At 38.1% G+C, this 11469-nt stretch overlaps 1 protein-coding gene across 1 annotated transcript; it reads right to left on the bottom strand.

The window, feature by feature from the left end:
- Nucleotides 1–987: 987 nt before the first annotated feature.
- Nucleotides 988–8561, bottom strand: LOC144710646 (kinesin-like protein KIN-7C). The gene is made up of 13 exons (XM_078584466.1): nucleotides 8042–8561; nucleotides 7881–7970; nucleotides 7478–7578; nucleotides 6881–6994; nucleotides 6707–6788; nucleotides 6559–6626; nucleotides 6410–6475; nucleotides 5187–5311; nucleotides 4718–5054; nucleotides 3614–3715; nucleotides 2875–3546; nucleotides 1759–2039; nucleotides 988–1435 (listed from the first exon to the last, which is right to left on the bottom strand). The coding sequence occupies exons 1-13, from the start codon at nucleotides 8211–8213 to the stop codon at nucleotides 1114–1116; spliced, it is 2532 nt and encodes an 843-aa protein (XP_078440592.1). The 5' UTR covers nucleotides 8214–8561; the 3' UTR covers nucleotides 988–1113.
- Nucleotides 8562–11469: the final 2908 nt, after the last annotated feature.

Here is an 11469-nt window from a genome sequence, read left to right as displayed (position 1 = left end):
GCAGCGTATGGATGCACTCCAGACATGTCGAAGATCCGCCTTGGCTCCGATACCATGAAGAGAATCGAGCTTCTCATGTAGCACTTGCAAGTATGGGGGTAGAAGTGAAGGAGAAGAGAGACACCAGAGTAGTTGGAATCTTGATCTTTAATCCATGGAATCTTTAGTTTAACAATGGGTTCTTATTTATATATGTAAATTAGTAGCCGCTATGTAATCGGTTTCTATGTTTTAACCATAGCAGTTATTACAGAATATAACCGCTATAATAGAACAAATTCTATCCGTTGGATCTTCCCTATCTATGTTTAATCCTAACGGCTATATTTAATCCTATCTATATTTAATCCTAGCAATCTATGTTTAAAATTATATTTAATCCTATTCACTATTTCCTCTAACGAGTATAGGGGTACGTGACTTCATTTTACTAGCTAGTTATTATATTTGATCCTATTGGCCCATACCTGATTGTCCGGAGACCTTGACTTGACTTGAACGGAACTGGGAGTATGAATGGAATTGGAAACTCCGTTATTACTTCCTTTCTTTCCTCCTCCCCTCTCTTTCTCTCAGTCCCCCTTCCCTTCTATCTTCGTCTCTTAATCCCCCTCCCTTTTCCTCTCCTCCCTCCCCTTCTCTCTCCGCGTTCCTCTCTTTCTCTCCCCCTCCCCTCTTCTCCCTCTCTTTTCTCAGTCCCCCTTCCCTTCTCTCTCCTACTTCCTCTCTCTCTATCTCTCCTCTCAATTCCCCTCCCTTTTCCTCTCCTCCATCTCTTTCTCTCCCCCTCCCCTCTTCCCCCTCTCCCTCCTCCTCCCTCTCTCTCTCTATCTCCCTCCCCTCCTCCCCCCCCCCCTCTCTCTCCCGCCTCTCTCTCTCTCAAAATCTCATTTCACAATTAATTTTAAGAGCAGGTTTTTACCACTTCTATCTCTCTCTGTATCGATCTCTCATTTGACTTTCAAATTTTAAGATACACATGCCACATATAGACAAAAAGGAGTGGGAATGACAGGTTGTTGACACTCCTTTTTCTTGCGAGAGCTGAGAGAGAGAGATAGATGTATAGATACATAGAGATAGCGAGCGAGGGATACAGAAGGGAGAGAAGAATTAAATAATTGAAGACATACCATGCTTCCAGCTCTGAGACCTGGTGGGTATTTGCTGGGGCACGAAGCTCAGCTGGAACATCTCCTTTATGGTCTGGTTTGGCTCAAGTAAGCCAACAAGCGTAGCCACAACTGCTGCACTCTCTTTAATGTGTTCCATGTTCATTGTATCTCTCCAAAGCATCCGTGAAAGCTGAGCCTTTCTCTGCTTCGACTCCAGAGGGATCCCCCATTTCTGGTAAAGTTTCACCCTCTCTTCTGCAGCCAGTCTTTTCTGAAGCTTATGGGCAAGCATATCCCTCTCTCTTTGGAGGGCCCTAACACTGTTCCAAGTTTTAAAGATATTTTTATCAGTTAGAAACAGTGAAAATATTATTTTTTCTTCAAAAAACATGTAACAGATTTGTCTCTTAAAATTGTATTCAGATTATAGTTTTTATATTTATTTAACTTGCTTTGACAAACTCAGGTTCATATGAATGAAAAATCCTATCACAAACGTTTTTTTTCTATTTGCTCTTCCATGGTCTGGAAATCCTCTTAAAAGAATGCCATTTAATGGAATGTTCTGGTTAAAACTGTTACAACATTTTGAGGCATCTGAGCAAACCCATCATAAGATATGTAAAGTTTTGGAGAAATTTACCATGATGCTGGTGTGATCTTTATGCCATTCTCAGCTAGAGCTTTGTCTACTCCTCCCTCAGTGAAGACCCGTCGGAGGAAGCACATACGCCTCAGCTCAACCTCCATGTAAATGGAGTCAGCCGGATCTCCTTTGAAGAGGAGAAAAAAATAAGTCCTGTGGAGCAATGAAACCTTGCACATGTCCCAGAGCTTAATGATCTCCCACCGTTGCTGTTCAAATTTTTCCTCCCAGCTAATGGATTCGTTAGGACTAATCCCTTCATCTCTATCATCCCCGACCTGCATAGATAATTTGACCCTTTAGAAGTAAAATATTACAACTACATCAATGCTCCATTTAATTTCGTCATCATACCTGGTTACGTGAATAATAAAAAGGGAGTTTGATTTTAGGAATTGAATAATTCGAGTATTAAGACGTAAATATAAGATATACATGAATGGCCCATGTAATTTGATCATCATACCTGGCTCCATAAGTAATAAAAAATATATCTATTTTTTATGAATAGAACAAATTGAATCTTTAGAAGTGAAATTAGGTCTACATAAATGTTTCATGTCATTTCAGCATCATACCTAGCTGCAGTAGTATAATTGATCCAATTATTATTTTTGCATGGAAATAATTTTAGTGTTTAGAAGTTCATATAAAATTTGCATTAGTGTGTAATCGAATCTTATCACTATAGATGACTCTGTAGGCAATAAACAACAAATTTAATAGACATGTTCGAAATAATTTGGACACTTAGACATAAACACAAGATCCTACGAGGTACCATGCAATGTCAGCATCATACCCGGCTGCATCCATATAAAATAATGAAGTTAATCATAAGGTTAGAATATAAATCATTAGAAGTAAATTTAATATCTTAATTAATGTGGCATGTTATTTCATAACCATTACAACCTGCGCATGTAATACGCATAAATTTTTTTCGGCTGCTTTGAAATCATTTGAATTTGTAGAAGTAAAAGATCTAAATCAACCTTGAATGATTTACCTAGCTGGAAGCAACCTACATCAATATATACTCCATGCAGGTTTTGTCAAAATAAATGCAATTATTAGAAGCACCAGATATAACATTTTTCTGACATATCTTACCTGCCTAGTATTTGACATGATGTGTGACTGATCTTTGGCCATACCCTTCATCTCTGCCATAAAATTATGGATCCCCATGACACCATCCATATGCTCAAGGCCATGTTTAGGATTCTGCTGGGGACTCCCATCATCATCTTCAGAGCTGACCCTGTTTTTCTTTCCATCATCTCTACCATTTTTTGGGAGCAAAGGTGGAGTTGTTGGGATCCCTGCACTTTTCACTGTGTGATCTCTGGTCAAGCCCCTTGGTGTTGGTTCCTCCACTGTAAGCCATTTTTGCATTAGAGAGGGCCTACAACTTATACTCCTGGAAAGCCAGGGAGTAGAGGCAACTGTCTTCTTCTTCTCTATCACCTCCTCCACCTTCTCTGACCTAATTGGGAGACGTGGATAGGGGCTTCTACTGGTCACGACTTCATCAATTTCTATGCATCTTACGTCCCTACAGCTCTCTTCTTGGCCTTTATGGGTTGAGCTATGTGGGCTTACACCGCTGTTTGATCTTGTTTCAGCTCTTTGGATGACATCCTCTCGTGCAGATGTCTCTTTCCCAGAGGTATTGCAATAGTTGAAGCCAAAGTCATTCAGGCTGGAAGTCTCGTAAAGAGAGAAGAGTTCATCGTCTACCATACTATGGTCATGCTGAGAAGAATTTGCGCCGAGTTCGTCCTGAAAAAAAAAGGATTTTTGATATGGGAATACGTTATTTTATGATATGATTATCGAGTTTGTTTACCGAGTTCTGTGAATCTCGGTCTGTTGAAGCCCTGAGCCATTCGTTGAGCTGAGACTGAGCCAGATCTCGCTGCCTGGTTAGTTCCCTCATCTCCATTTCCATCTGTAAGACATACCCAGAAAATAGCTTCACTCATCTGGAAAAATGTTATATTTTAAGGCATCATATGATTTGGATGTCAGGTTTTATATTCGAATGATTTAGATTTATTTTTTGTTCATGAAAAAAGAGTCGCACAATCACGGTTTTTGGCGCTAATGGAAAGGAGCCCTGAACTCTTTAAATCCCAAAAAAAATTATTTTTTTGCGTTTAACTTTAAATCAAGGAAGTGAGGTTAGATTTGACGTAACGTATAAAAAGTAATAATCATCCGTTGAAACACCCCCAAAAATTTTTCATCTTTTGCCGCATTCACTGGTTAACATCTGCCTAGCCTTCTCTATTAATCCATTCGTCCTATTCTTGTTTCATTGGTCATTGTAAACAAGATAAACAAAGAGATAGAACCATTTGGCTACAATTATTTAATCGAACAATATAACTGACACATTCATACATGAATACTTGAAACCCATCTATCCATTCAGAACAGGACCCACGAAGATAAAGTCGAATTTAGTATTGATTTTTTCCTTACTATAAATCTTAGGGAAAAATTGGTGTGACTTAAAATATGCCAGCTAAAAAGGCTTGAACCTTAGACCCAGCATAATCAAATCCACTTTTGTCAATTTGTATGTTAGTACTTGTTCATGAACATTAAATCCATTCATAATTTTGCGCATAGGAAATAGTTGAAAGTCAATGGTGTTTCAGGAAAATAGAGTGAGACATACATACATAAGTACAAACAAGATAAAACTCTTGACTCTACATCGATTTAACCGAATTTTAAAATTTTAACTCATATTCCAATCCTTAAATTTCATTCATCAATTCAGACGGCCATGTAAAGAAAAAATGATTGGGTATCCGGCAGTACAACTGATCTCTTGTCCTAAAACTGCTCTACCCATTTGAAACCAACCAAAAAATGAAATACTAAAACAAATTCCTACAAAATCCAACGAACATGAAAATTAATGATCAAAACAGAGCATTACCTTTTGAATCTGGGCATCTTTTTCTCTCAAGAGGGCCTCTGAAGGGGAACCGGAGGAAGAGGGAGGAGGGCCTCTGACCTCAGCCTCCAGCCTCTCCAACTCCCTCTGCAAGTGCTTAACCAGAGCCTTATCAGACATAACCACGTTAACCTGAGCATTGGTCGCCACTTCCTTAGCACAACAGGCAAAGAGAAGCGTATTCCTGGACTGTTCAACATGGCATCTCGCTGGACTCATGGTGCATATAATCGTCGTTCTCGCATTTCCCCCGAGAGAAGACTGAAGTATGCGTGTTAACTTAGAGTCTCGATAAGGTACGTGGCCGCCCCTCCCTTTGCTGTTTATCCCATTGAGAAAGCCAACCGTTTGACCCAGAAAATTCAGCTATTAATGGGTTAATCGTCATCGGCGAGGGTATTAACGTGGTAATTTGTTTTGAGGATGGGTTATGGTGGGGGCAGAAATGAACCTTAGCTTGCGGATGACCGTCCCCAGAGTGAGTAAACTGCGGTTTATGTGGCAGCCCTCTTTAAGCCGAGTGCCGGCCGATAGTGTCTGAGACGCCCTCTCGCTGCCCGCCAGGTCTACAAAGTTCTGCCAGTAGATGTCGATTCAGAGATATGCGAATAGATAGATATGTAGATACAAGAACAGGTATATATCTGCATGAAGGTCTATAATGAAATAGATGAATCGACAGGGGTATGGGCAGATGGATTTACAGAAATAGTGAAGGAGAAAGCGAGAGAGATGGATGGAAGGACGTAGAGATAGATTGATAGATAGGTGAATGGGTGTGCAGCGATACTGAGACGCGGATTCAACGAGATAAATAAACAGATTGACTGATACATTGAAAGATAGAGAGGTAGATCGATAGTTGGAGAGACAGAGGGAAAAATATAGAAAATTATAGAAGATGGGAGAAAGAGGGAGAAATAGAGAACAGTAAAGATGAAGAGAGATAGAGGAAGAAACATATAAATGTATAGAAGAAGAGAGAGATATAGATAGATGAAGAGATATGGGTAGCTATAAAAGAAGAGGGAAGGATAGAGAAATGTAGATTGGTTGAGAAGAGTGAGAAAGACACTTATAGAAAGGTAGAGAAGAAGAGTGAAAGAGAAACAGATAGGTGGAGAAGAATAGATAGATAGAGAGATATTATACATAGGTAGAGAAGAGTGATACAGAGACTTATGAAAAGGAAGAGAAGATAGATAGAGAGAAACGTATAGAAAGGTAGAGAAAAAGAGAGAGAAACAGATAGGTGGAGAAGAATAGAGAGATAGAGAGCTGTATACATAGGTAGAGAAGAGTGATACAGAGACTTATGAAAAGGTAGAGAAGATAGAGAGAGAGATACATATAGAAAGGTAGAGAAAAGAGAGAGAGAGAGAGAGAGAGAGAGAGAGAGAAAGAGAGAGATAAACATTTAGAAAGAGAAGAAGATAGAGAGAGAGAGAGAGAGAAATATATAGGTAATGATGAGTAACATATAGACGTAGGGAAAGGTAGAGAAGAAGAAAGATTGAGAGAGAGCGCGAGAGAGAGAAGAAGAGTAAGAGAGAGAGATATATATGTATACGCATAGAAAGGTAAAGAAGAAAAAATGTAAATAGGTAGAGAAGGAGGGAGAGAGAGAGAGAGGAATATAGATAGGTAGATTTTTGCGAGTTGCGTTGAACTAACCACACATGCCGTGAGGCTGCTGGAGTTTCCCCTCGTCGTAAACTCCCGCGCCGTGCTCTCAACCGACTAGATTCCAAACAATAAATAAATAACCGATGGCACTCTCAAATCTTCGTAATTTAACTGATCTTGGGAACAACGGAACTTACCAGTCTGAGAATTTGATGAGATCTGGAGCTCATTGCGTTCAGGGATGTCTCTCCAATCTGCCTCTGAGCTGCAACACAGAAGATATGAGAAATACGCTGACAATCTTATGAAGTTTATTAAGAGCATATTAGAGGAAAAATCTCAGACCTTCGCACACAGATAGAAGTTCTTGCATATGTTCCCAGTCTGTCACTACCTCCTCTGTTAGCTTGTCAACGATAGTTCCTCTCTATAGAAAAGAAGAAGACGGCCCAAACTTGAGATATTTTATATTGGTTGAACTGTAGAAGAAGATTAAAAATGGTGAGATGTTGTTCTTGCATCAGGGTCATCTAAAAGCCTTAGAGGAGTGTTGTCGCCGCTCAGTAGATCCTTCACTGCTTCGTTGTAAATCTCCAGCGCCGAAAATTTCAGCACGAAATCTCTTTCCGTGTGCTGAGAAGCAAGGAAAAAATACAATATTATTCAAATTGGATTATCTTTCATTCGTTTAGGCACACACCATTGGATTTAAGAGCCATTTGATGTAAACTTGACGATCATCTTCCATTAGATTCTTAAAGATGAATCAATTTTTTTAACAGAGGATATAGAACATGCCTGAGTCCATTGAAGTAAGATTATTTTGAGGGGTAGTCTTTTAATTTAACAGAAAGGAACTTGTTGAACCTTAATTGGAACTGCTGCTATTTATAGGCAGCAAAAACTTGAATCTTGTTTAGTCTAGCCTAAGGTATCCCATCATTTTAATTAGGATGGACTTAGTTTCTTCAAATTTAATAAACCCCAGAACTTAAGAAGTATCTGAATGCCAAAATTGTCAAAAGTGAATCACTTTACTAGGAATTATGTGATAAAAATAGTCCAAAATAATACATAGTACTGTCTATTAATGCATTCAATCTTAACAGCATTTACCCTCTCAATGTAGTCGTAGATGTCAGCCATGGCGTACTCTGTGACCCCAGTCATGGTATACGTCTTTCCACTGCTCGTCTGCCCGTAGGCGAAGATGCTCGCTGCAACACACAGATCAATCATCTGTATATTTCTCTCTCTATCAGTATACATTGATGTCTATGAAACTATCTAATACCTCTATCTATCTATCTCTCTATCTATTTATCTATCCATCTGTCTCTCATCTATCTATCTATCTATCTATCTATCTATCTATCTATCTATCGATATATATATACATCCTTCTATCAATATATCTATCTATCTTTCTATCTAGCTATTTGTCTATCTTTATATCCATCTATCTCAATATCTACCTATGGATATGGAAAAGCTGGCGGAGGAAAAGAAATAGGCCAACCATTAACACCGCTGAGCACGGAAAGAGCAACTTCTCTCGCCCCTTCCTCATACACTCGCTTCGTATCGCAGTCATCCCTGAAAACTCTATCTGAAGGAAGAACATGAACAAGGACACCAAACCTACAAAAAATCACCAAATACCCTTCAAAATCTCTTTACCGAAGGTGTACGCGGTGGGAAACATGGATCGCTCGGGCAAGACGTTCCTGAAGATGATAGTGCTCTCGTTGATGCATTCCCAATCGGACTGATCATTTCTCGATAATTCCTTATCGCTTAATGGCCGCAACCTCACCGATACATGTATCTTCTCCTCCTGGGCCTTGTCCATCTCTCTCTCTAGCTCTCCTTCTATCTTCCTCAGCAGTGTTAATAAAATAGGGTTGCACAAGAAGAAGGCTTCCCGTGAAGAGTTTGTTTCCGCCGAGACTCACCATTCCATCAATCTAGTCACGGAGAGCACTGCAGAGAGAGGTTTTCTGAGGAAAATTTAATGCTGTTTTTAAGAGAAAATAGACGATTGTTTTCTGGGGAAGTCTGTTCTTCTTGCTAGAATTGCTGCATGGGGCATGCAACGGAGGACAACGAAGAGGGTCGGTGGACGCGGTGTCTTTTCTCCAATCCTGGCCGTCCGTTGGGTTTTGCCTTTCTTGTCATGGTTTCCTCCGATTCCACCGCTAAGAAGCCGATCTAATAATGGAAAACGAAATCTGGACCGTCCGTCAACTCATCACGTCTCCCGTGATCTTTCTTATGTTGCTTTCACTGCCTGCATGAATTATCGTGAAGATCCCTGAGAGTGAGTTGATGAGCTCTCCAAGAGCATTTTTTTAAGAGATTGGGGGACGGACGGATGACGGGTTAGGGCGGATACTGTTGGAGTTAAACGCCTATCACTGTGTTAAAAGCTATAGCTGATAATCTGATATCAAGGGTGCTACTTTTACTCTTTGATCTTTCTGGGACAGGGACCGAATGGTTTTTTGGAGTTCGATCACAGAACCGGGATGGGACAGAAAGGGAATCAGTAAAGGGTTTTGTTTGGTTTCTGCTTGGGGATCAGGACAGGTGAATGAATTGGATTCCGTCCCATTTCGTTTGTCATCCAGATATAAGATGATGAAGTTTTATTGTTATGTCAGAATTCAATGGGTAAGGGTTTTAATTGGTCATTTAGTCCAGGAAACCATAGCAGCCTAGGGAAAGCCTGATGAGTTTGAATTTACTTAGTGGACAAGATGATGCATTAATTGTATGATATAGAATATTATGACTACTTTCCAACTGACATTTCATTTAGTGTGAGGTTAAGCCCTCATAAAGTGATTCAATTATGATAAATATGTAGAGTCTATAAAGAAGAAGGGATACTTTGAGATGGATTAAAAATGATATGGTTACTGCTCTTTTCTATGATTGGGGTCAGCCCTTGAGCCAGGAGTGAAGTTTATTTGAGGGTCCCCGCTACTCTCAATAGTATCCCTTGATATCATAATGGAATTAGGTATTTTTTTAAGAATTCAATGCAAGATGATAACTAATTATGCATACAAGCCTTCGTCCTTGTCAGGCATTACACCCTTGGAAAGCCCATGAATGCCACTATGACAAAGAGAAAAACTGGTTAGGGTCATGTAATGGAGTTGAATGGAAGAAAAAATAGATTTGAATTTTGAGTCAAATTTGATTCTTTGAGGAAAAGGAACATAGTTAGTTATGATGAATAAAATGCTGAAATGGGATATCAAAGAATTTAATGCGTATATAGGTGAATCATCATAGTCAACGTACTACTTATAGTTTGACTGTTCTGAAGAACACTCGACCTCATCGGCCATAGGGAAAGCATGAGCAATGATATCATCATAAGAAATGTAGCAAGGATGAATCCTAACCTGTACCAGCAACAGAATGAAGCACTACAGGCTTAGGCTGAGAATCAACTTCTGGTTATGCTATTGGATGCTATACAACTTGTAAGCCAATCACCTTTCCATGTGTCGTTTACGCTAATTTAAGTAAATCTTCATTCAGGATTACCTTCATTTGATGTTATGATAAATTCATTGAATATAGTGTTCAATTGCATTTAAACCTTTGTTATGCATAATTCTATTCAAAGGATGGTCAAGATGAGTATACCATAGAATTAAATTTTCAAATTCCCCAGTATGATAGTAGGGAGGATCATCTAGCAATTCGTCTATATACACTGTGGGTAGGTGATGGGTGTTATATAGGGAAATAATGCACTGAATTAATGTGTATTAATCCATGAATGGTAACATCAATCAGGTTAAATCATGCTAGGGTTATATAGGTGGTCCATTAACATGATACACCAAAAACACCTGGTGGTCAGATGGTTATGTTTTTACTATAACTTATTTGTCTCTAACCATGGGATTTAAATCAATCATTACACAGATTCAACAACTTCATGTTCCATGATAAAATGATGTCTAGACCCAAATCATTCAACTCTAGTTGTATTTTTTCAAAATTTTCCGTTTTTATTAAATTATTTAAAATAGCAGTATTCAGTTACATATCATAAAATAATATATTTAATTTAAACTAATATGACGCTAATACATAATCAAGTGAAAGTGTGGATTTAAATGACACATTCAGAAAACTATGGTAATCATTTTTTTTAATTTATTAATGTAGTGTAATCCGCAAATTTGATATACTATTAAATTTTATGTCCTATCTCTACCGGCATCAAAATTTTGATAATAACAAAACGCTGAAATCAATGTATAAGAATACTTCTGTCATTTACCCTAACACTGATCTCAGGGGCCTGGGTAGATGAGTTGACTTTTGGGGGTATTTTCTCAAATGTTCGTCCCATTAACATCAACTTTATATTATGATTTAATCTTGTCTTGAAGAAAATTACCCTGGAATGTAAGTTTTTTCATTTAATACACGGATAGTTTCAGTGAAATTTCCTGTAACACTTTATGTGAAATATATTTTTGAATAACATACTATGGATATAACTTTATTACCTTACCTCTATTTCTCAATAAATGATTGTGATACCTTTAAGGGTAAGAATTAATTACAGATAGTGTTTTCTTGTATCTCAAATCTAAATATTGTTATTTAATTTTTTAGATATTATACTTCCAAGGACTTCATACTAACATACGAAATTTTAATATCTTGAAAGTTTCATAATCACTTGGTACTGTAAGCCAGTTCACATAGCTTGCATGATTTTTTTTCTCTAGATATCTTTCATTTATACTGCAACCGTATGATTGTCATTTATAGAATAATCACATGTTGAGCTAAAATTATAATCTAAGTTCAACATTACAGGTGGTGTGAACACCATTTCACATGGCTTCTGAATTTAGAACATACTTTTCGCACAACATGTGATTCATCAAATGTGTCTTTGTTGTTATTACAGTAAATATTGCACTGTACTAGAAGAATCACCTAGTTGTCTTAAATTTGGCTTCATGTAATTAGGTCATTTCATGACCAGCATACTTTGTACATTCAATGCTATGAATATGAATATGTGAGTAAAATCCATGATATATTCAGTGATTTAAGAAATAAAT

Source organism: Wolffia australiana, chromosome 12, assembly GCF_029677425.1.
Source record: "Wolffia australiana isolate 7733 chromosome 12, ASM2967742v1".
Lineage (NCBI taxonomy): Eukaryota > Viridiplantae > Streptophyta > Magnoliopsida > Alismatales > Araceae > Wolffia > Wolffia australiana.
Note: the sequence above shows the minus strand (reverse complement) of the source record. Positions and strands in the feature narration are given on the sequence as shown.

What these genes read in the sequence shown, in the direction of transcription:
- LOC144710646 (XM_078584466.1), bottom strand. Translation starts at nt 8,213, where the DNA reads ATGGACAAGGCCCAGGAGGAGAAGATACATGTATCGGTGAGGTTGCGG. An exon ending in TCTACGACTACATTGAGAGG is followed by an intron (nt 6,995 to 7,477) that starts GTAAATGCTGTT and finishes CTTGCTTCTCAG; the next exon opens with CACACGGAAAGAGATTTCGT. An exon ending in GCAGCCTCACGGCATGTGTG is followed by an intron (nt 5,312 to 6,409) that starts GTTAGTTCAACG and finishes ATCTACTGGCAG; the next exon opens with AACTTTGTAGACCTGGCGGG.